The 22,766-nt window shown below is 51.3% G+C and overlaps 1 protein-coding gene across 6 annotated transcripts in view; it reads left to right on the forward strand.

The window, feature by feature from the left end:
* The window catches only part of CCNJL (cyclin J like), a 114,844-nt gene that overhangs the window by 37,810 nt on the left and 54,268 nt on the right, over positions 1-22,766 (forward strand). For 3 of the 6 annotated variants that reach the window (XM_073890429.1, XM_073890427.1, XM_073890433.1), the window contains exons 4-7: positions 10,238-10,540; positions 12,101-12,260; positions 18,924-19,009; positions 20,506-20,601. In XM_073890429.1, coding sequence (XP_073746530.1) covers positions 10,238-10,540; positions 12,101-12,260; positions 18,924-19,009; positions 20,506-20,601 — 645 coding nt within the window. Of the gene's footprint in view, positions 1-10,237; positions 10,541-12,100; positions 12,261-13,711; positions 15,841-18,923; positions 19,010-20,505; positions 20,602-22,766 lie in introns of those variants that run through there. The other 3 variants (XM_073890420.1, XM_025867106.2, XR_003207050.2) reach the window with 2 other exon arrangements.

Below are 22,766 nucleotides of genomic sequence, written 5' to 3' on the forward strand. Positions count from 1 at the left end.
TGGGAGGCCTTTTTACAATTTCCTCCTGAAGAAAACAACCACCCGCAACCTCACCTCTTGTCTCTGTTTCCAAACTTGGACTCAGGAATTGGCTCAGCCAGCCGGAAATGTGCTTTCATTCATTCCTTCGTTCGTTCATTCCTTCATTTTTCCAGTATTCATTGAGCCCTACTCTGGGCCAGACTGGGGATGCCGCCGTGGGTGGAGCAGCTCGCTTTAAGGGAGGAAGGAGACAGGCGCTGGGAGGAGGGACACACTGTAAGGCCATGTGTGGACGGTGCTTGATCTGTTTTGTGCTGCACTGTGTCCGAGGCCCGGCACCTTGGGGGTGTATCTGTGTGGGACGAGTCCTCTTCAGGGACAGGGACTGTCGACATTACTGCGCCCCATGCCATCTCCCTGGGGCTGTCAGCCACTGTCAGGACCTTTCTTTGTGTCCTGAGGAAGGATGAAAGTCACCCAGGGAAGGTCCCAGGTCCCCCTTCACTCCAGGTCTCCCCAACTGGCCCCTGAGATCAGAGGCTTTTTCTCCAGGACATTTCCCACCCTCCAGACCCCTGCAGCAGGTCAAGGGCAGAGAGGGAGGGGGCGCTCCCTGCTGCACCCCCTCCCCCTGCACTGTGGGCCTCACAGCTTCCTCCCTTCCTGGAAGAGTGCCAGCACACTGCCTTTAGCTGGAGGGCTTTCGCGCTCCGTCCCTGGCTGTCTCTCTCTCCGTATCACATCCTGTCCAGAAACTGAGCTGCCGTTGTGCGTGTGACTGCAATTGCACAGTTGGCCCCGAATCAACGGGAGTGCACCTGCAAGAGCAAGGTCCAGTGTTGGTGGGGCGCCGGGCACCATCCCAGAACGCTGAGCTCTCGCGCCCCCTTTGCCACAGGTCCACTTCTGTTGTCCCGGTCGCAGGGGCCAAGATGTTGAGACTTTGCCCTCACAGCCAGCGAGTGGCTGGGCCTTTGTAGAACCCCGGGAGGGAGTCATCATCCGTCATCATCCTGCCCTCCGTGCTGCATCGCCAAGTAAAACGGTCTTTGAGAGGGTGTTGTCCTCAGAGCAGTTTTCCTGGCTTCTCCGTCACATTGCTCAAAATCTGTCTCCCATGGCTCCTCAGAAAGACACTGCCTATCGGATGTACGAACAGTGTCCCCTAGGGAGACAAGTAGGAAGCCCCCTCCTGGCCTCCAGTAACTACAAAAAGCCAAAGAATTTTTTTAATGGAAAAGCTGGTGTGGGTGGGTGGGTGGGGATGTGGTCCTTTATTACAGAAAGTGTCCCCTTAGAGATAGCTCTTCCACTTCATTCCTGTCACTGGAAGAAAAAAGTAGGCCCTGCTGTCTACAGATCTTTGTTGGAAAGGCTCTGGAATTAAAGTGCTAACTAGTATAAGCAGGGGGAGGATGACGAGAGTATGTGTGCAGAACAGAGCCATTAGGTGGGGAGGGGCCATAGCTGGGCTCATACCCACATCTGTGGGAATCCATGCACCCAGACAGCTATGGAGACTTTCTGGGATTGCCGGGACCCTGGTGACTCTGAGAGGCTCTGGACTTTGGAGCCATTTATTCATCATTTTAGAAAATAAATCTGTATTAAGTTTATGCCAGATGCCATGCTGGGTGAAGGGCTCTGTGGTTCAAAACACACGTGAGGCCTGCCCTCCTGGAGCAGATAACCAGATTTCCAATTTTCCTTTGTCCCTGACCAGCTGGGTGTTGGGAGCAACTCACTCAATCCTTCTGAGCTTCTGATTCCAAGTGGGAGACACTCCCAGCCTCCAGGCTTGTTACCAGAATGCACTGAAAATGCAGTGACAGGGAGAAACCCCCCCGCCCCCCCGGGGCTGCCTGTGTTTCTCGATGCCAGTTTTGCTGTGGCAGAAGCTGGCATGCAGCAGAGAACCGAGCATGGGAGTCCCGGTGCCCCCGGAGCTCACATCCTGGTGTGTGCACATTCTGCCTCTTGCTGACCAGCTCGGTGACCGGGAAAGTCCCACCCCTGTAGGGAGGACCCATCCGGGAAAGGCTGTGGACCCCAAACTCCCCTTTGCCTCCCTCTACGTGAACCTCAGGACCTCCAGCCCCAGCGTGGTGTTTAAGGTCACAGTCCAGGGGAAGGAGTCTGGAGCCACTCTAGCATCTAGCGCAGCCCGGCAGGGGTGGGGGGAACCTTTTATTGAGCTTATTTCTACCCCTTTTTCAAAGCCTGTAAGAAAATGTCTTGTAGCGCTGGCTACCAGCTTTGGTTCATCTGTACCTAACTAACAGGACTTTAGAAGAAGATCCCAGGTTTGGGTACAAAGGATAAATACCGTGTTCCGTAACTCATAGAGCAGCAGCTGCTGCCCTTTATGGGATGCTGTCTGTGCCTGAGGCCCTGAGCTTCCCTACCACCGTTGGAGGTCTGGGTTTCCGGGTGATGGCCCGAAATCACACAAGTTACATATATATATTACTGGGGCGAGGATGGAAAACTGGTGCCTGAGCCTGAACTTGATTGAGGCTTTTGGAAAGGGCATTCCCAACCTGTTTCCAGTCAGGACCTCCCCCAGAATCTGGGCTCCCCAGGTCACAGAATGCTCAGCCCTCATTAAACACTGTCAGCTCACATTAAATATTTGCCCCTCCTGGTGGCCACTTCTCTGCCCTTGGAGGAAGGAAGAATCTGTGGAAGAAAGAATTAGCATTGGAAAGGTCTGCATTCAGCCTGGCCCTGCCTGGGAACTCGTGGGCCCGTGCTTCTGCCCCTGGGTACAGGGGAAAGCTCCCCATCAGAGCTTCCTCGTTCCCCTTGGGCTCCCACTCACTATCTCTGCTGCCTAGCCCTTCCCACGGTCACCTCCAAAGCTGTCCGGCCCACCCAGAGGGCCAGGCAAGACCGCGAAACCGCTGGAGCTATCCCCCTGACCTGCCTGCCTCCCTCTCCCCTAACATCAGCACCTTACAGAGCAGGACAGAGGGGCTTCTGAGGGTTGTGGGGCAGCCATGGGGGTCTCAGTTCCAAATCTGATTTTGTTCTTGTTCTCAGATGACAAGAGGGGGGGAAACTTTAAAAATAGGAGAGTGGCCCTTCTTGGGGAACAGTAGCTTTGCCTGTTTTTTTTAAAGCATTGCATTTTAGGGCGCCTGGGTGCTTTAGTCCGTTAAGCATCTGAATCTTGATTTCAGCTCAGGTCTTGATCTCAGGGTCCTGAGTTTAAGCCCTGCTTTGGGCTCCATGCTGGGTGTGGATCCTACTTAAAAAAATTTTTTTTAAAGCATTGTGTTTCTTGGGGCGCCTAGGTGGCTCAGTCGGTTAAGCGTCTGCCTTCCGCTCAGGTCGTGATCCTGGGGTCCTGGGATCCAGCCCCACATCCACATCGGGCTCCTTGCTCAGCGGGAGGCCTCCTTCTCCTTCTCCCTCTGCCCTTCCCCCTGCTTGTGCTCTCTCTCTGTCAAATAAATAAATAAAATCTTAAAGAAAAACCTGGTTCTCCTTAGCCAAGAATCTGTGGCCTCAGATCGGAGCCTAGGTCTAGCTCCTGAATGGACAGCAGGTAACCCTGAATGAGTCCATAGACAGGCGTCTTGCTGGGCCTGAAGGACTGACGGTGGGGGAGTTTTCACAGGGAGCAGGGTGTAAAGCAGCCTGCTTAGTAGCGTGTGAGCAGCCGTGGACCTGGACATCACAGACGGGGCCACACTGACTTTTTACAGAATTCTACTCTGCATGTGCACCTTTTCGTTTCGGAATTTTTCTAAAGGCCGTCTAAATGTTGATGAGTGTTGGAGATGGGTAACGTCTTCTTGGGGGTTCATTATGACATTTCTTTCTTTTTCCAAAATAAAACATTCTTTCAGCAATTAAAAATATTGTTTCTCTTGGCCCTCATTCAGAAAAGTCAGGAATCCTATTTGGCCTGCTTGAGGCTTGTTTGCTAGGACCTTGGGTGGGAGAAGAAAAGCCAGGCTTTAGAAGGAGTCAGTTCCTAGAGACAGAAAACAGAATGGTGGTTACCAGGAGAGGGGGGTAGCAGGGACAGTGAGTTACTGTTTCATGGGGATACAGTTTCAGTTTTGCAAGATGAAAGGAGTTCTGGTGATTGGTTGCACAACCGTGTGAATGTACTGAAGGCCGCCGAACTGTACGGTTAAAATGGTAAATTTTATGTCATGTGCATTTTACCACAACAAACAAAAATGCTATTAAAAAAAGAAAAGGGAAAAAAAGAAGCTGGCCTGTGAGAGTCCCTCCTGAGGCTTGCTGGATTTGACAGCGTCTTGCCTCTGTGGTTGAGTGAGGCCACTTGGCTGAACTCATGGTCGTCGGTCCAATAAATGTGTGACCTGCTGGGAATGGCCGGGGGTCCTCCAGGTTGTCTGTGCACCAGCCCCCAGGAGGAGCAGGAGTGTGCAGAGGGTGTGCAGAGGGTCCTCAAGGGCATTATTTGGAGGTCCCACCCCCTGCCCCCTGCACTGAGGGCTCATGCGCCTCTCCCTGAGCTGCAGACCTGGGGCGAGCGCTTCAGTTATTTTAGGATTTTTTTCTTAAATTTTACAAGTAGGTCGATATGGCTCCCCCTGCTCAAATTTGGGACAATGTGAACATCCAGAAAGAAAAATGTAGACAGAATGATAGAATTATTAAAATTTCATTTCAACCCCAATGTAGTTATTTATTCAGGAAAGACTCATTCATGGATGCTAAAGCATTGAGTTAAAGGTTGTTGGGAGACAGGGTATTCAGAGTCTGAAGGTGTCACCTCACAGATTACTTATTAATTTCACAGGAAAATGGTACCTTTAAAATGGAGAGATCTGGTGTCACCACCACCTTAACCAAGCGATCAAACATAGCATCGCTCTTGCCGGGACAAACTGACGTTATATAACTCCTGATGTGATCCGGTAAGAAGGACAAAACATCGCTTCTGTGGTTTTCTTACCCAAACTGATCCTGAGGAGACAATCCGGAATATGGGGCATATATATATATATATATATTTTTTTTTTTTTTAAGTAAGCTCTAGGCCTAACGCAGAGCTTGAACTCCTGACCCCGAGATCAAGAATTGCATGCCCTACCAACTGAGCCACGCAGGCACCCCCAGAATATCGGACATTTTAGAAGAAAACGGGCGTGGATTCATCCAGAGTCAGTGTCTTGAAAAACAAAGAGTGGGACTAAAGAGATATAACAGACACCATGTGTGAGCCTTGTCAAATCTGGATCCAAAAAAACAAGCTATAAAAGACATTTTGGGGACTCCTGGGGGAAAGTCAAATGTGGATTGAATATTAGAAAATGCAGGGGCGCCTAGCTGGCTCAGTGGGTGGAGCGAGCGGCTCTTGATCTCAGGGTCATGTGTTTAAGCTCCACGTTGGGTGTGGAGCCTACTTAAAAAAAAAAAAGGAAAGGAAAGAAAAGAATATGTTATTGCATTAATGCTGTTGTTCTTAGGGTTGGTAATAGCATTATGATTATGTAGGAAAATGACTTCAGGGATGGACGCTGTCCAGGGGTGGCATGTCACGTCTGCAACTTAATTAGAAATGGTCCCGCAAAACCACTATGTATACACACACACACACGCACGCACGCACATGCACACACACGCATACACACGCGCACACACACACACAACCCCAAATGTGGCTCAAAGTCAGCAGTTGGTGAATCTGGCCGAAGGGTCATCTGTGTTCATTGTTTACATCATTTCAACTTTTCTGCGGATTTGAACGTTTTCCAAATAAAACATACATTGAAGGAGCCACAGTGAGTCTGTGGCTCTGGTCTGCCTTGGAAAGACTCAGACTTCTGTCCCCCACACATCCCGGGGGACCCGCCTGAAGACTTCCAGGCATCTGGTGTCAATGCAGTTTGTTGATAAGGAGTAAGCAGCTGAGTGGCGGCACTTGGTGGTGGCAGCACCAGGGACAAAGTGCTGGCCTGCTCACAACCATGGGAGGAGGGGAGGAAGTGTCTGCCAGGCACGTGCAACACCAGGAAACTCATAAAATCTTTTCTGGCTGCGAACTGTATTGTGCTGGGGAATAGTTGCTGAGCTGGGGTCTGCCAGCCAGCAACCAAGAGCTGGGGCTATAAGGTCGCTCCTAGATGTGGAGCAAAGTTCTCCGAGCCTCGGGGGATCTGAACAGAACCTGCCTGGGAGGATCCAGTGCCCGGCCCAGCAGGAGGACTCTGTCCCTTTCTGTGTGCTGGGCACTCTGGAAACATTTTCCATCCTGCGTGGCCCTTTCATCTCCACGGGGGCATCTTCCTAAACAGGAAACAAGCGGCCTGTGGCGTTTAGAGCTGTTAGGTCCAGAGCAAAGTCCTTGAGGATTCAGACCCCACCCTGCCTGGCCCTGGCCTACAGAAGCTTCTCCAGACTGGGGAGCAGGTGAATTCAGATTCCTTAGTAACCCGTGGCCCCTTCCACTGGGGGGTAATCCCCTCGGGCCTGGTGACTAGGGAAGGGACAGAGGTCTGAAAGGCTTGAAAAGCTCTGAGGGCAGGGAGAAAACTAATCGCATTGAGCCCATCTGCCGGTCAGAACAGATTGCTGTGCTAGTGTCTTAGCGCCACCCCCAGGGCTGTGACCTTCGCTATGGCACCCTCTGCTCTGGAGGAAAAAAAGAGCACTTGTATCCACTGAGTGTCTGTGAATGGTGTTGGCTTCGCTCAGCACAAGGTTCAGGGAAAACTTCACAATTTTGCAAAAATATTTTTTCTTTCTTTTTAAATTGCACAAAGATACGATCGTTGGAGAAAAAATTAGGGAATGCAGGTAATCGGAGATAATCAGAGAACAATTCAAATGGCCTAAAATTCAGCTATCGAGAGAGTACCATTCATCCTTTCGACAAATATTCATTGGGCAGTTACTCCGTACCAGGCAATGTGGGAAGCTGGGGACACAGCTGCAGGTGGGTCAGACGTGGTTCTTGTCCTCACAGGCTTCGACCTATTAATGACCTATAGGTCAGGTGGCTAGCCATTAATATTAATAGTTGATACTAAGCGATTTGAGCGTGAAAAGTGCCTTGATGACATCCAGTGGCCTCTGAACTGAGCGCCAGAGGACACGTGATTAAGGTGAGTGAAGGGATGAGCACGCCCAGCTGGAAGAGTGGTCCCCTGCTTAGGGAGGATGTGGGGGGCTGGCAAGGCCTTGTCAGCCAGGCCCCACCCCAGGATTTCCATCCATACAAGAGGCTCTTCCCGCTTGGGCAGCATTGACCTTGGTGTTCCTGCCTGAGTTGCCCCTGCTCGCAAGACAAGGGAAGGTGTGTGCCCTGAAGATGGCGCCATGCCAGGCTTCGGTCCCGACGGAGAGGGCTCTGGAAGGAGAGGGTCTGGGCTTGCTGTAAGCTGCGTGGCAGTCTCCACTCCTCGTTGTTCTGTACATTTCTACCTGCTCACTCCTGCCCGGCAAAGACCAGAGCCTCACGTCACACCATCTTTGCCCGCTTAGTGGGTTCCTTACGGCTCGCTGAGAAGCTCTCAGGGAGGGGCACCTGGGTGGCTCAGTTGGTTAAGCAACTGCCTTCGGCTCGGGTCATGGTCTCAGGGTCCTGGGATCGAGCCCCGCATCGGGGCTTCGCTTCTCCCTTTACCCACTCTCCCTGCTTGTGTTCCCTCTCTCGCTGTGTCTCTGTCAAATAAATAAAATTTAAAAAAAAAAAAGATCTCAGGGACATTTTTGGAGGCCTGCCTGGGGAATGCATTGCATCCGCCGTAAGGCAGCCTGAAGTGGTTACTTCCTTCCGTCTCCTAAGAAGGGTGAAAGTCTGATGGGAACTGGGTCACGAGCTCGCAGTTGTGCACAGGTGTGTGGATGCTTTGTCGTTCTTTCAGTCGGCACAGACAGACGCATGCTTTCTGAGCTCGGCTGGCCACCCTGTCTCTTCTGACATTCACTCAGCAGCATTCTGCCCCCAGTGAGCTTGGGCTCCGAGGCCACAGGCAACCACGCCAAGGCCAGGCCTCAGGACTCACCGTGTGATGTGCAGGTCAGGCGGGACGGGGACTGTGGTCGCGGAAGGCTTCCAAGGGGCAGGGACTTGGAGGGTGAAGGACGGGGAGAGTTTGGCGGAGTGAAGAGGGGAAGGGTACCCCAGGCAGAGGGGTGTGTAGATGAGGGCGAGGGGGCGCGGGGCCTTCAGAGAACTGCAGGGACGGTGGCCACAGCCAGGTGTGTGTGGTTTCCGCAGGGCCAGGTGGGTTAAGGCTGGGAGGCCCGGGGCCACCGCCGCACCTGCAGAGCCTCCCACCGTGGAGGCCGCCCCTGGAGCTCTCCACCGTTGCTGACTGCCAGGGATTGTGGTGTAAACACCCCGTCGGTTCCCTTGACCCTCGAGCGGGATAATCGAGGCTCATGTTTAATTTGTGTTTGTATCTAGCTCCGTGAGGCTCTATTTCATGCAGTTTATTTCCAGGGCCTTCCAGTATCTATTCGTTGTTCCTTCAGTACCTTCTGAGCCGTGTGACTTGCCTGTTGATGGAGTTTCACATCTTTTTCGCCACCGCCATTGATAGGAATGTACCGCAGTTATCTCTTCCTACCACACAAATCAAGCCCACACTTGGTGATCTAGACAACAGTGATGTGGTCGCATGGCTTTTCCTCTGCTGGTTTCACCTGCGCTCATTCATCCAGCTGCTGGAGGGACGGGGCTGGAAGGTCTGAGATGGTCTCATTCGCATGTCTGAGAGTTGGTGCTGGCTGTCACCTGGGTACCTCTGTCCTCCTTGTGGCCTCTCCACCACCAACAGGCTAGACCTGCTTCCTTACATGGCGGTCCCAGCATGGCACTCCAAGGGAGGAAGCTGGAAGTCCATAATGTCACTCACACATACAACACAGCCAGTTTCGTTGACATGTAATTGACATACAACGTTTTGTTAGTTTAGTATATGTGCCTCCGAAGGGAGCACATCATTGTATTAGTTTCAAGTATATATAAATCATTTGATATATGTACATATTGTGAAATGATCACCACAGTAAGTTTAGTTAACATTCATCACCTCACATAGTTACAATTTTTTTTTCTGGTGATGAGAATTTTTTTTAAAAAAGATTTTATTTATTTGAGAGAACGTGTGCATGAGAGCACAGGCTGGGGGGAGGCAGAAGAGAGGGAGAAGCAGACTCCCCGCTGAGCAGGGAGCCCGATGCAGGGCTCGATCCCAGGACCCTGAGATAATGACCTGAGCCGAAGGCAGACGCTTACCTGACTGAGCCACCGAGGCGCCCCTGGAAGTTTTTACCTTTTGACCACCTTCACAGGTTTCCCCCCACCCCTGCCTCTGGTAACCACCAGTCTGTTCTTTGTGTCTATGTGTTTGGCTCTTTTAGATTCCACATGTAAGTGAGATCATACAGTATTTGTCTTTCTCTTCCTGGTTTATTTCACTTAGCATAATACCCTCATGTTGTCGAAAATGGCAGGATTTCCTTCTTCGTACGGCTGAATATTATTCTATTGTGTATAAATAACCACATTTTCTTTATCCATTCATAACCCAGTGGACACTTGGGTTATTTCCCTGTTGTGGCTATTGTGATTAATACTGCAGTGAACATAGGGGTACGGATAACTTCAAGATAATGTTCTCTTTTTGCTTTTCCTCCCTTTCCTGTCTTCTCCCACGTCTCCCACTTACCGGTCTTTCCTAGGCTCACCTCCCAAGCAAACCGTTTCTGAGGGAATCCAAGCTAAAAACCTATTGCCGGGGTTTAAACCCAATGCTGAGGGCAGTGGGGAGCCATTGTGGGGGGTGGGGACAGGATCCAATTTGCAAGGTCATTCTGACTCTGGCTGTCAGGCCCCTGACCAGTCCTGAGATTGAACTAGTAAGGGCCAGACGGGGGTGGAGAGAGGCCTCCCTTATTCCCCAGGCCCTCACTGCTGTGGCTAAGTGCCGTTGAGCGCCTCCTGTGTTCCATGTGCTGGCCTGAACATTTGGTGTGCATGTTCTCATTGTCTCTGACAAACTTTATGAGGCTTAGGTTCCATTTTGCAGAGGAGGGGACTGAGGTGAGACACCTGTGCACGATCACACAGCTGGAAACGGTGGCTTGGGGGATCCAGGCTCTGGTGTGTCAGACCCAGAGTGTATGCTGTTAGTCCCTTGGCAGTGGGGCCTTTTTGGCTTTCCTCCCTGCCCGCACTGTCCAGGCACTTTAAGATGGGCCTTTACCTCCTGGGTGAAGGCAAGGGCCGGTCGTCCAATAACCTCTGCTTCTCCTGCAGGTAAATTCGAGGACAGGGAAGACCACGTCCCCAAGCTGGAGCAGATAAACAGTATGAGGATCCTGAGCGGCCAGAACTTCACTCTCACCAAGAAGGAGCTGCTCAACACAGAACTGCTGCTCCTGGAGGCCTTCAGCTGGAACCTCTGCCTGCCCACGCCCGCCCATTTTCTGGACTACTACCTCTTGGCCTCTGTCAGCCAGAAGGACCACCACTGCCACAGCTGGTCCACCGCCTGCCCCCGCAAGACCAAAGAGTGCCTCAGGGAGTACGCCCACTACTTCCTGGAGGTCACCCTGCAAGGTGGGGCCCGACAGCGGGACCTGTTACCCCTTCCCCACCCACACAGACGCATGTCCACCCACGGAATCCTTACTGACCGGGGCCTGTCCACCCAGAGCACCCCCACTTCGCAGGGGATACACAAAGAAGGGGCAGCGATTCTCCCAGCGTGGTACCAATACTATGTAATGACAAATAGCAGCTTAGATCCTGGCAGCTGGCTCCCTACAGACTTACTGATCACCTGCTAATTTTCCTTACGGTAACCTGGAATGCTGCAAAGGATCTAATAGGATGGATTTGCAAGTAGGTCACTCTGGAGGAGCTGTCATCATACAAATAGGGTGGGGGAGGGGTTATGTTTCAGTAATGAGGTTTGGCAATAAAGTTACCCTGGTTGGGGACTTTGTTTGAATCCCACTCTTCCCATTGTCTTAAAATCCAGGTAGTAGATAGAATACCAGGTCAGAAGTACTGTCAATACAACCACCCGATAACCCACCCCAAACCAAAATGGTCCTGAGTAACAAGATCAACAGTTGTAGCGAGCATTAATTGAGCATTTACCGTGTACCGGGCACTTATTTTAGTGCTTTGAGTTATAAGATGTCATTGGAATTTCACAGTGACTCCACGTGAAAATCACTTCTGTTGTTCTTATTTTACAAATCTGTTTCCTCAGCGGATGCTCAAGAGGGGAGGTAACTCACCCAAGGTCATTGCTGAGATTTGAATCTGAGGAGCGTGGTTCTCTGCCCGCGCTCGTAACCATAATGCCACTCTGCTTGACCCCTCCTTTAACTGGCAGACGTTGAAGTCATCAGAAATGATAAGCAATATAAGAATGATGATGCACTGATCACCAGTGTCATTCATGGAAGTCCTGGGCATCTGAGGTTTGCCTTTGCGCATAAGCAGTGCTGGCTTCCCCACGGTGCCAGACATCTTAGTAGGACATTAGGATGCATTTCACACCGTATACATGTACCAACACATCACGTGTACACCTCAAATACGTGTAGTTTTTATTTGCCATTCGTATGTCAGTAAAGCTGGGGGGGGGGTGATTCTTCAGTAAACCTAAGTCAAGTGCTAGTTTTCGTTAATGAGCGTCAAATGCTTATGACCATTCCCTCAGTCATTCAGCAGATTTTTGTGGAGTGCCTACTGTAGGCCAGGCTTTGTTACTATTAGCAAGTTAGCCTGAGTCCCGCCCAAAACGGAAGCTTCTGCAATGGTGTGTCACTCACCCCTCACAGCCAAAGAAAGGACACGTGTTTTGTGGTGCTCTTCGCAGCCATTCAGTGAGCCCCTGGCAGCCCCCTGGAAGCTCTGGGCGAAATTTTGAAAATCATTCCTCTAGGCTGACACCAGAAATCCCAGACTGAGAGCCAAGGTGTTTAAGCTTCAGGAGCGGAACTTCACGCTGTTTCTAATTTTTCATCCTGTGTGTGTATGGCAGCCATGAACAGGCTTGAACCGAATCATTTGTCTGCCATTTCTCAGAAGGCACAAGGTAGGAGGGGCACTGGGACCCCAGAGCGAGGCTCTGTGATGCTGACTTCTGTGATTCTCTTTCAGATCATATTTTCTACAAATTCCAGCCTTCTGTGGTTGCTGCAGCCTGCGTTGGGGCCTCCAGGATTTGCCTTCAGCTTTCTCCCTACTGGACCAGAGACCTACAGAGGATCTCAAATTACACCCTGGAACATCTCAGCACATGCATCGAAATCCTGCTGGTGTAAGTTCCACCCCTAATCTTTCCGTGTTTCCAGAATATTGAGGCACTTGCTCTTGAGACCCACCTCAGGCAGTTTCTCAAAGTCAGAGGGTTGTGGTGGCTCCCCCAGGTAGTGTCTCCCATAAAGTGGGCCATGGTGACTCTTGCTAGAATTGAGGTTTGCAGAGGTGGTCCTTCCTATTTTGGGTAGCTTTGGGTTTGCAATTTTAAGGTCAAGGGGTCGGGGAAAAGAGAGGCTATGTGCACACCCTTCTGAGTGTCTGGGCTGTTTGCTCTGAGCCCGGTGTATCAGTCCGTCTTATGGATGATTATGCTGAGTGATTACACTCATGATAAGCTGCTTTCTCAGATATGGCCACAAAGCTGACCTCTTAGCCAGCCAAGCCCAGAGTGGCTTAACATTAGAGGCCACAGCCTCCTTGCACGGGTCCCTGGGAATACTGGGGAGGACATGTTGAGTGTATCAGAGAAGATGCATAAGGGCAACGTAGACCCAACACCATGAAACTGATATTAAAGGAGGAAGTGTTCAGTGGTGATGGCAGGGAGGAGGCAAACCCCAGGCTGGCTGCACCCCGTCCCTCTTCCACCCAACAGGTGGCAGCACCTGCTAGATGCTGGCCCTACTCACCACAGGCCGGACCCTGGAAAGCGGCCTCTCAGCCTCCTGATGTGGGAAGCTTTGCTGGTAGCTAGCTGCCTCTGTCTCATTTCTCTGAACTGTCCACCCTGCTCCCTGGACCTTGTTTTAAAATCTTTGTTTGTTGAAGGTGCCCAAAGCCAGAGCATATGGTCTGGTGTGAATGCAGATAGGTGACCCCCAGATGCTTAGCCACCAGCCCTGCCTCTTCACCAGGGTGGTGGCTCTGGGATGGCCACCTTCTCAGATCCACAGCCTCCCTGTGCTCCTGTCTTAACCTAAGTCTCTAGCGGATTAATGGATTTATTTCAAAAAGCTTTATGGGAAGCTTTCTTTTTTTTTTTTTAGATGGAAATAAACCTGTTGATTCCCTTTTCAGAAGGTGAAACTTAGGCCCCAGGGGCAGCTTGCTTGAGATCTTTGGGGGTGCCTCGAAGGCAGAGGTTGTGCTCATCAAGTGTTGGGCCCCTCCCTCCTGGAGCTTGCACTTGGCACCAGGAGCCAGGTGGTAACCCAGAAATGATCATCTGGGCGGTTGACTGCTGAGATGGGCAGTGTAGCAGCGTGGGGGACAGCAAGGCTAGTCTCGAGGGGCCAGAAGGGGTTTCCATAGGAAGCAGATCCAGGCTAAGGTCTGCGGTCTGAGTTTAGTCAGAAGAGAGCGTGGTGGTGGGGGGCAGCACTGCAGACAGCATGGGCTGGGCGCAGCCCTGGGGTCACAGCACACAGATCTCAGATCCCACTTGGCATACTCAGGGGTCTGCTGCTGTGGCCTTTGACCTCAAGTCTCACCCAGGTCCTTTCCTTTCAGAGCTTATGACAACGTCTTCAAAGACGCTGTCGTGGTCAAGAGCCAGACCTTGGCAATGGTGCCCGGCACAACCCCCGCCCCCACCCAAGTGCTGTTCCAGCCGCCCGCCTACCCCACCCTCAGCCAGCCGGCGACGCCGGGCCTGGCCCAGTTCCAGACCCCCGTGCAGGACCTCTGCCTGGCCTATCGAGACTCGCTGCAGGCCCACCGCTCTGGGAGCCTGCTCTCAGGGGGCTCTGGCTCATCCCTCCACACACTGTACCCCACCCTCCAGCCCCTGGATGTGTGCCCCCTGTCCCTCCCTGCACCCGTCAGCATGCAGATGGCCATCACAGCCGAGCCCAGACACTGCCTCGCCACCACCTACGGAAGCAGCTACTTCAGCGGAAGCCATGCGTTCCCCACAGGCTGTTTCGACAGATAGAGCACCTCTGGGCCACAGAGGGAGGCCTTGGAAACCCACCTGGGCAGGGGAAGAGGACAAAGATGATGGGGGCTCAGCCGAGTGAGGCAGTGGGGAGGCCGTCCCCACAGAGCCTCGTTGGCCTTTGAACACAGAGGGTTCATATTCTTTTTAAACAAAGCCGACCCAGAGCAAAGCGGTCAATGACATCCCTCCCCCGAGAGAATTCCTCTGGAAAACGTCTTCCACATGTGCAGCTGGGGTGCAGGGGGACGGCTCAGCCACCATCCTCCAGAGGAGGGACCTGGTGGATTGAGAAAGACCTGGTGAGAGGCCAGGAGACGACACAGGATGCAGGCCACCAGTCCGCGAGCACGTCTGGCGTCCAGCATCAAAGACTTCTTTATTCCTTGCCAGTGGCAGCTACACTGAACAAGAAGGGACTGCCTGATGTCTTCTCAGGACCCCCAGCAGAGGCCGGCTTGGGTGCTCCTTCTCTGGCTCCGTACCGAGGAGCCTGCGTGTGTTTAAGCCTGAGTGTCGCCTTCCGAGGCATGGTGGGTGGCTGTCTTGCCTTTGTTGTCCAACCTAAAACCTTATTTGGCCTTTTAGATATTTCACATGCTGCTGCTTCCCGAAGTGACCTAGCTTTCTGTTCAGTAACATATCGTGTTTACATACTGTATCAGGGATTTTGTGATACTTGAAAATTCCTTACGAGAAAAAAAAGGTTGATTGCCATCCCACGCAAGGGCTCTCGGTTCGAACCCAGCTTGTAACAGCAGAGCTCCTTTTTCAAAAGCATATGGTTGGGGAGAGCCACTTTCCAGGCTCTTGGTTCCGGAAGATTCCGCATCTTGGAAGCTGTGTTCACCTGTAGAACTTCAGCAACCACCCAGAGGAAAAGGTGGTTGAAGGGTAGACAAAGGTTTACAACTAACACCGCCCACCTCCCTCCACCATGGGCTTACGGTGCGCGAGGTTAAACCCAGCCTTGGCTTTGAGTTCAGCTCACAGGGAAGGCTGAACTTGTGGAATATTGGCTTCATGCCGGCTGGATTTGGGGAGTGGGGCACGTACGTGGGTATATGTCACAACCACTGACAGGCAAGCGGTGGGTTAGATCGAAAGCCAGTATTTGGGTCCCTGCAGCGACTGGGCTCTCAGGAAGACTCTTATAACCATGTGCAATATGTTTTTATTCTGACTCATGGCTTGTGCTCATTGTATTTTTTTTTTTTTTTTTTTGGTTCGGGATCAGGGGGACACATTGTTCACCCATCAGAACTGGGAGGTGCAAAGAACCACAGAAGCATTTTTTGTTTGTTTGTTTGTTTGAAAAAGAACCCATCTTGGTTTTTTTGGCTTATGTGCCAGTCCAGGAGACTGGCTCGGACACTGGCAGGGAGGCGGCTGCGTGCTGCTCAGTTGGATCCGAAGGTGATTTTCAGGGTGAATGGAAGCTTCGGCATAGAAGCAGAAGAGGTGACGGGGATAGGGCACTGCTGCCACTTTGTCCCACGAGTGTGGAAAAACTGCATGTTCGTTTGTTGCTTTTCTTTTTTTCCTTTGCCAACCTCCTTCTATTTATGTGAGACTGGTTTGGATTCCAAGTTAATGTGTCTGTTCTGGGACTGGGGCTTGTGAGGGGCCCCCCAGTAGAGCCTCACAGCCAGCCCAGCACCCAGAAAAAGACGTCCTGCAATAAACATAACATATCACCTGCTCTTGGTCTCTGTGCCCTTCCTGCCCTTGTCCTCTCAGCCAGCCCCGGGGGTGTCTCCGCTCCTGCCGGGAGGTTGCGGTGGGGAGGGGGGGGCAACACAAGACTGGCCCCCGCGGAGCTGGGTGCTGCCCCCCGAGTTGGCGCCGGGCCTCCCTGGGGACACCCATGCCAGGCGTAAGGCTCAACATCCAGCTCTTGGTACCCACTATTGGTCAAGGTTCTCTCTCCACAGAAACAGCACCCATTATATACGTAGCCAGAGAGATTTATTGTAATGAATTGGCTCACACGGTTGGGGCTGACAGGTCAGGAATTTGGAGGGCAGGCCAGCAGGCTGGAAATGCAGGTAAGAGTTGATGTTTCAATGGAGTCCAGAATCTGTAGGGCAAGCCAGAAACTCAGGACTTCTGTGACAGTCTTTGGGGAGAATTCCTTCTCCAGGGAAACTGTTTTTGCTCTTAGAGCCCTCACCTGACTGCATGAGGAGCCCCCCCCCACATCCCCCCAACACACAGAGAGAGTAGTCTCCTATACTTAAGGCTTACTGATCGTAAATGTTAATCGCATCTACAAAATGCCTTCATGGCAACATCTGGACTAGTGTTTGACTAAACCACTGTGCGCCACAGCCTCGCCAAGCTACCACATACAATTCACCACAACCACTTACTAGCTGTCAGGAGGCAGTTGACTCAACTGCTCTGGGCCTCAGTCTTCTCACCTGTTGAAATGGGGGTGATAACACTTGCCTCGTAGGGTTCTCAGGAGGATTAAGCAACATAATGCACGTCAAAACCAAACATAAATTCTCCTTCAGGATGCACCATTATTTTATGTACCAGTAAGAAGAATTAAAGAAAAACTTGCCAACTAAACCAGGGCACAGGGTTTAAGAGACTGCTGATTAAATATTGCATTCTTATTTCAGGAGGGTTAAAAAGTAAACGTGTGTACCATAGAATCAAAGGAAGATGGTGTCAGCTATTACGGAAAGTGTCAGACTCTTTCTGAAAGGAAAAGGAGCCCCACCCTCCACTCTCTCAGGTTCCTGCAGGAGAACCATCCAGGGGACACGGTGTCAGTGTGGAGCTGAGTGGTTCTCTCGAAACACGGATGCCTTTAGGGAGGACGGGGAGGTGTGGGGAGAAACACGTTCAGGGCGTGAAGCTGAGGTCGGGGCCCCGGAACTGGGGCAGTACTCCCCATCTGCCATGTGCAGGCAAGACAGGAGGAGGCTCTAGATTGGGATTTGATGGTAAGGCAAGTCGTGGATTTACCAAGAACACCCACTTCACTATCCCTCTGTCTTTAGGCCTCAGTTTCTCCACCTGTTAACGTAGAGATGGTTGAGTTGTGTGGTTTTGAGCTGAAGAGGGAAACAGAGCCACAGAGGCCCTAGGCTTCTGCCTTCCTTCAACCCAAGAGATCCGCTCGTACTTCTCCCACACATGGTGTTCCGTCTTAGATTTTGTTTGTGCCTGTGCTGGGCGGTAGTTTTGAAAGCTTGAAAAAGCACAGAGACAGCTTTAAAGGCCCCTCCGGGGCAGACAGCTATTTCAGTACAGAGATTTTCAAACTTGAGCAAGCTGCAAATGACCTGGAGTCTTCCCCGAGAGGAGTGGGGCCTGGGAGTCTGCATTTTTAGCTGGCTTCCGGGTGACTCAGATGCGTGGTTTTTTTTTTTTTTTTTTTGATGTTCCAGCAGAGGACTTCATGCAGGACCTGGTTTCCAGCCCGAAGGACAGAGTGAGGACATCCCAGTCTGAATTTCTGAACCACCTGAGTTCTAGACATAGACCTGACCTTGTTCCGAACTTAGCTGTTTTTAATTCTATGCAGTATTTCTTTAGCCAAGCCATGTGAAGGCTTGGGACAGCCTGCTTCCTCAGGTTTAACATCATAAGTGCCTAGATTAGGGTTGGGGTCAAAGTTCCACTTCCTCATGCCCTAGGGGTTCAAAGTCCGCCCCTCCAGAGCCACCTGTTCTGTCACCTGCATGCTCGGCTCCCTTCAGCCTTTCTATCTGCGATTCTCAACCGGGCTCATTCTTGCCCTCTAGAGGACATTTGGTAATGTCTGGAGACATTTTTGTCTGTCACCACTGGGGTGGGGGGATGGCAGGCATATAGTGGGAAGAGGCCAGGGACGCTGCTGAACATCCTACAGCCTAGGACGACCCCCCAAAAAAGAACTGTCAAGTCCCAAATAGCAGTAGCAAGATTAAGAAGCCTCAACACGTGTTAGCTCCCAAAGAGGTCTCTGTAAGAACCCTGGTCACTCATTACTCTTTATTTTCTTCATAGTTGTTAAAGCCATGTGAAATGATCTTGTTAGTTTGCTTGCTCGGTTTGATGTTTATGCCCTCAGCTATTTTCCCCCAGTAGAACATGAAGAATATTACCACTTGGTGAGGGTGGCATGAATCATAGGTGTTGGCATTTATTAAGCATTTACTGTGTACAAAGTGCTATGCTAAGGAATTTGCTCCTATTGTTGATAATCATCCTAGTAACCCTATAATGTAGGAACTATTATTAGCTTGTACAGATCACAGAACAGGGGCATGGAGAGGTTATTTGCAGTGGGGACCTCAAACCCCGGCAGTCTGAATCTGCCCCGCCGCTTTGTAGTACCTCAGTCAAGGGCTTTGAATGAGTAAAAGGCTCTGTGATGGTCCCAGCTGGCCACCTCGCTCACCTGGTGGGGAAGACATGACAGGATAATGGATACTTGTTCATAAAAGAAGAGGGTTGCCAGGCATTCGTGCTCCTGATTTACGGCGTGGCAGGCGTGCTCTCGGAGCGCACTCACCAACAGACAGAAATACAGAAACAGCTTCTTGCATATCTGCCCCAGGCTACCGTGATTCACCACTCCATCTGTCTGCCCCCAGCAGGCTCAGATGTGGGAGGGGTTCCCTGAACCCCATCTGTGAAGGTGGAGATCTGGGACCAGGCTTGGGGCTTCCCCAGAGCATCCCCTGGGAGGGACCCTGCCTCTGGGCTGGCTTTGGCAGTCCCTGGCCCCACGAGCCTAGGAAAGAATCTTACCAGTCCTCATTCACCTCATTCTCTGTTCCTCAGGGAAGACCTTTGTGACTTGAATTTCAGCAGAAAGGCCATAGCATTTCGTAGGAGTCTCAAGTCCAGATGCCCACCAGGACCAGGCAGGTAATGTAGTGAACCCAGCCGGGTGACTGAGACAGCGTGATGTGGTGACTACTGCATTGAAACCAGTGTCTCCCTAGAGGATATGGCTTCTCCTCAGCTCTGGTCAATTATTACCTTTCAGGGGCGTAAGCGCTGCAGTGCTGAACCTTCAGATTTCCAGAACAACTGGAAATCTGTCCTTCCTAGGAAACCTACTCATTTTTCATTTAATTTAAAATTAAATTTAAAAAATTCTTAACACAATAGATGACCAATAAAATACATTGTAAGTCAGAATAGTTCTTGGGCTGGAAGCGTGAAAGTTCTAGTATATAGGCAAGAGCATTGGGCCTCAAAGGTGGAAGGTCTGAGTTTGTCTGCTCTTAGCTAGATGACCTTGGAAAAAGCCACCTCTCCTCTCTGAGTCTCTGTCTCCTCATTTATAAGGTGGGAAGGCTATCAGCTTGGGTTTATGATAACTAAGCATGGAATGTATGGTATCATTCAACAATGAGTTCTATGAGAAAGAGTATAAATAAGTGGGACACAGGTGAGTCTCTGGGCTTCATTTCTGACCTAGCTCTAGCTTCTAAGGAAGAACTCGAGCGGTCTGGCTTCTGCCGGGCCGGCTCTGACCAGTATTTCAGGCTGCTGCCCTGGCCAGGGACACAATGGGCAGGGCATATAGGAAGTCATGCTTTCTGCAAAAATGGGAGAAAGTCATGTGTGGCTGGGGAGCATTTCACAGTGACAGGTCTCTGGTCTTCATCCCTAAGAGTACAGTTCAGGAGGATTGGGGTAGGGTCGGAGCTATTCCTTTAAGAGGACCCTCAGGAGATGCTCATGCACAGCCAGGTTTGCACCCTTCTCCCTGCTCTAAATGCTCTGACCCTGTGTGTGCCCGTTCTCCCAGTAGAACTTCCAAGAAAGGCCCTTATAGCTGTTTAATGAGCACTTACGATGTTCCAGGGCCTGTATTTGACACTTTGCTCATGCTCTCTCACTCAAGAGCTGGTATTATTACCAGAATTTTCCAGACAAAGACACTGGGGTTCAGGAAGGCTTAAGGTCTCAATATGGGCAAGTGGTAGGAATTGGCTTCAAATTTAGAAATGCCTGACTGAGGAGCCCATGTAGCCTCCAATGCCATGTCACCCCTAGATGACACATACACTCGGCCACCAAAGCCCAATCACTCAGGATCTCACTGCCCGCCCTTCGCCCCGCCCCCCCAGCAGACACGCCCACTTTGGTGTTCTCGGGGCGGCAGGTGGGAGGTGGAGCGCCACCTAGTGGTGGTCTTTAAAGATGCTTTGGTAAGCCGCTGCTTTCTCCAGATGAGCTTGGTGGGAGGCGAGCAGTTGCCCCACAGAGTGAAAGAGATGACTCGCAAGGGTCAGAATGAAAGTCACGAAGAGCCTGGGGTACAGGGCCCCCGAACTGAGGCATGTGGAGTGGGGAGTCACTATAGCATCTCGAACAATGCAGCAAAATGGTGAAGCTCCTCTAACTTCTGGGAAGCCGTGGACATGGGTTTTTACCCTTTATCCTTGCAACTCCCCTGTGACCCAGGAAGGAAAGGTCTTCTTGGTCCATTTTGCACGCGGACAAGGTAAGACTCACCGAAAGCCAGCAGCTTGGGCACGTGCCTTGAGTCAGTGAAGGAGGCAGCTAACCCTCTCATCACACTGGTTGAGAATGATGGTGGTGATGGTGGAGGTGATGGTGGCTGGTCATGGCGGCAGCTGCTAATATTTAGTGAGCTTGTAGCATCACAGCTCTGTAGGTAAGTACAGTTATTATCCCCACTTTCAGGTGAGGAAACTGGCTCAGAGGAATGGGTGAACTTACCCCAAGGGGACACAGCTTCTAGGCAGTGGAAGAGGGATTCAAACCCTGGCAACACGTGTCCCCAGAGTCAAAGCTCTTAACCCCTGTCCCTTCTACTAGCTGAGGAAGCCTCCCTGCCAAGATGCCAGCAAAATGGATGCTTTACTCCAGCTCCCCTTACTCCATCCACCCCCCCATAAGCTGGACTGAGAAGCCGTGGCCTCCATCAGGTGGCAATACCCAAACCCACATTATTCTCAGAGACCCTCTCTGCCGTGTGACCGTGGGCAAATGTCTTCCCCTCTCTGAGCTGCTGTTTCCATATCTGTGAAATAGAGAGTTTAAACTAGTTGAGCTCCGAGGTCCTGCTATTCTGTGCGTCTGTGACTCTATAACAAGACTGGCTTAAGAATTTCTCCGCTGCTAACAATTTGAATTTGTCCTTGAATCAGTTGCCACAGAAAAAAACAGTCTCTCTCCTCTCCTCTCTCCGCCTCCCTCTCTCCCCTCCCCCTTTCCTCTCTTCTCTCCCCTCTCCCTTCCTCCTCCTCCCTCTTTCTCTCAATCTCTCAATTTTCAGCCTAATTATGGTTAACTCTGTTATTTAGAGACTTATTATCCAAGCTCATTATGAGTAATTATTCAGTCTGGAGGGGAAACAGCAACACTGCTAGTTTAATTTAATGCTTACCTAGTTCACTTAATTAGCAATAAGTCTTGGCAAAACGATGGAATGCACGGGGTCCTGGCTTGGTGGGGGTTGGGGGGGAGGCTGAGTTCTGTTCTTGGGAAGATAAACAAGTTCCAGGGCAGAATGTGGGAGGAGGCAGGAGGGAGCAGCCTGTAAGCGGGGCCGTGCCACCTGTTCAGGCTGAGGATGGCCTGTGACAGTGAAAGGTTGTGCATTACACGGGCTGGAAGGGCCTTGGGTCAGGTAGCACTTATGAGGCACCTGCTGTGTGCTAGACCCTGTGCAAGGCCCTGAGCAAACCTTATTTCTAATGCCCCATATCTGGGACTTGGGCATTCAAGGTAATTTAGATAATCAGCTCTCATAGCAAGTACGTTCTCTTTTCAGTAGCCTTGCAGTAATTTTGGTTCTGCCAAGGACAGTGTGGCCCATTTAATGCTGCTGTGTCTGTTACATCTCTGTCTTCACTTAGGGAGGCCACAGGCTCGGGGCTTTGGGCAGGCAGCAGGATCTAGCTGTTGTTCAGCTTTGGCTTTTTTGATAGTTTTCATCTACTTATGGCAAATGATGTTGAAATATAGAAGTGATCTAAAGTTTCCATTGCAGCAAAAATAAGTGAATTGTCAGACAGAAAAATATGGGGTAAGAAGGCAGGGTAGGGTCCTTGCCAAGGAGGAAGGAGAATGGAAAAAAGGACCGTTAAGTGCTCTGGGTCAGGGATTATCTAGCCAGGGGGCAAGCTGCCACCCCCCGCCCCACTCCCGTGCCCTGGAGAGACAAATAAGCAGGCAGGGATGACCCAAAGGCTGCCTCAGAATCCTGGACTCGGCTCCAAGCACCCACTAGGAGGTCAGAATGACCCTCCCGACCACCTTCCCCAGCCAGCCAAAGCCCCTCACAGTTTCTCCCAGGCAGCGCTGTCCAAATGAGGACATCCCAGGCCCTTCTTGTCCCTCTTGTCACTCCCGTGGCCTCTTTGACGTATAATACTCTCTCATTTCTCCTCAGTCCCTCATTGGTCCTCCTGGCCCCCTGCTGTACCAGTGGGTAAACTGAGGCCCAGAAGGATGCTTCCACAGTCAATTAACAGCAGAGCCACGGCCATGCCAAAACACCTTTCTGGCCAAGTTCTGGTGTCTTCCTCCTTCATCTGCCAGCCTTGGAGCCCAGCCGCAGGGCCCTCTCCTGGAAGTGCCACTCCTCCTACCCACCATCTGATACACCTGTCCTGTGGCCCACATGAGAGTCGGTGTGTT

The sequence above is a fragment of the Callorhinus ursinus genome, unplaced genomic scaffold (assembly GCF_003265705.2).
Source record: "Callorhinus ursinus isolate GAN/ISIS: 27379988/994484 unplaced genomic scaffold, GSC_fseal_2.0 scaffold3, whole genome shotgun sequence".
In the NCBI taxonomy this organism is placed as follows: Eukaryota; Metazoa; Chordata; class Mammalia; order Carnivora; family Otariidae; genus Callorhinus; species Callorhinus ursinus.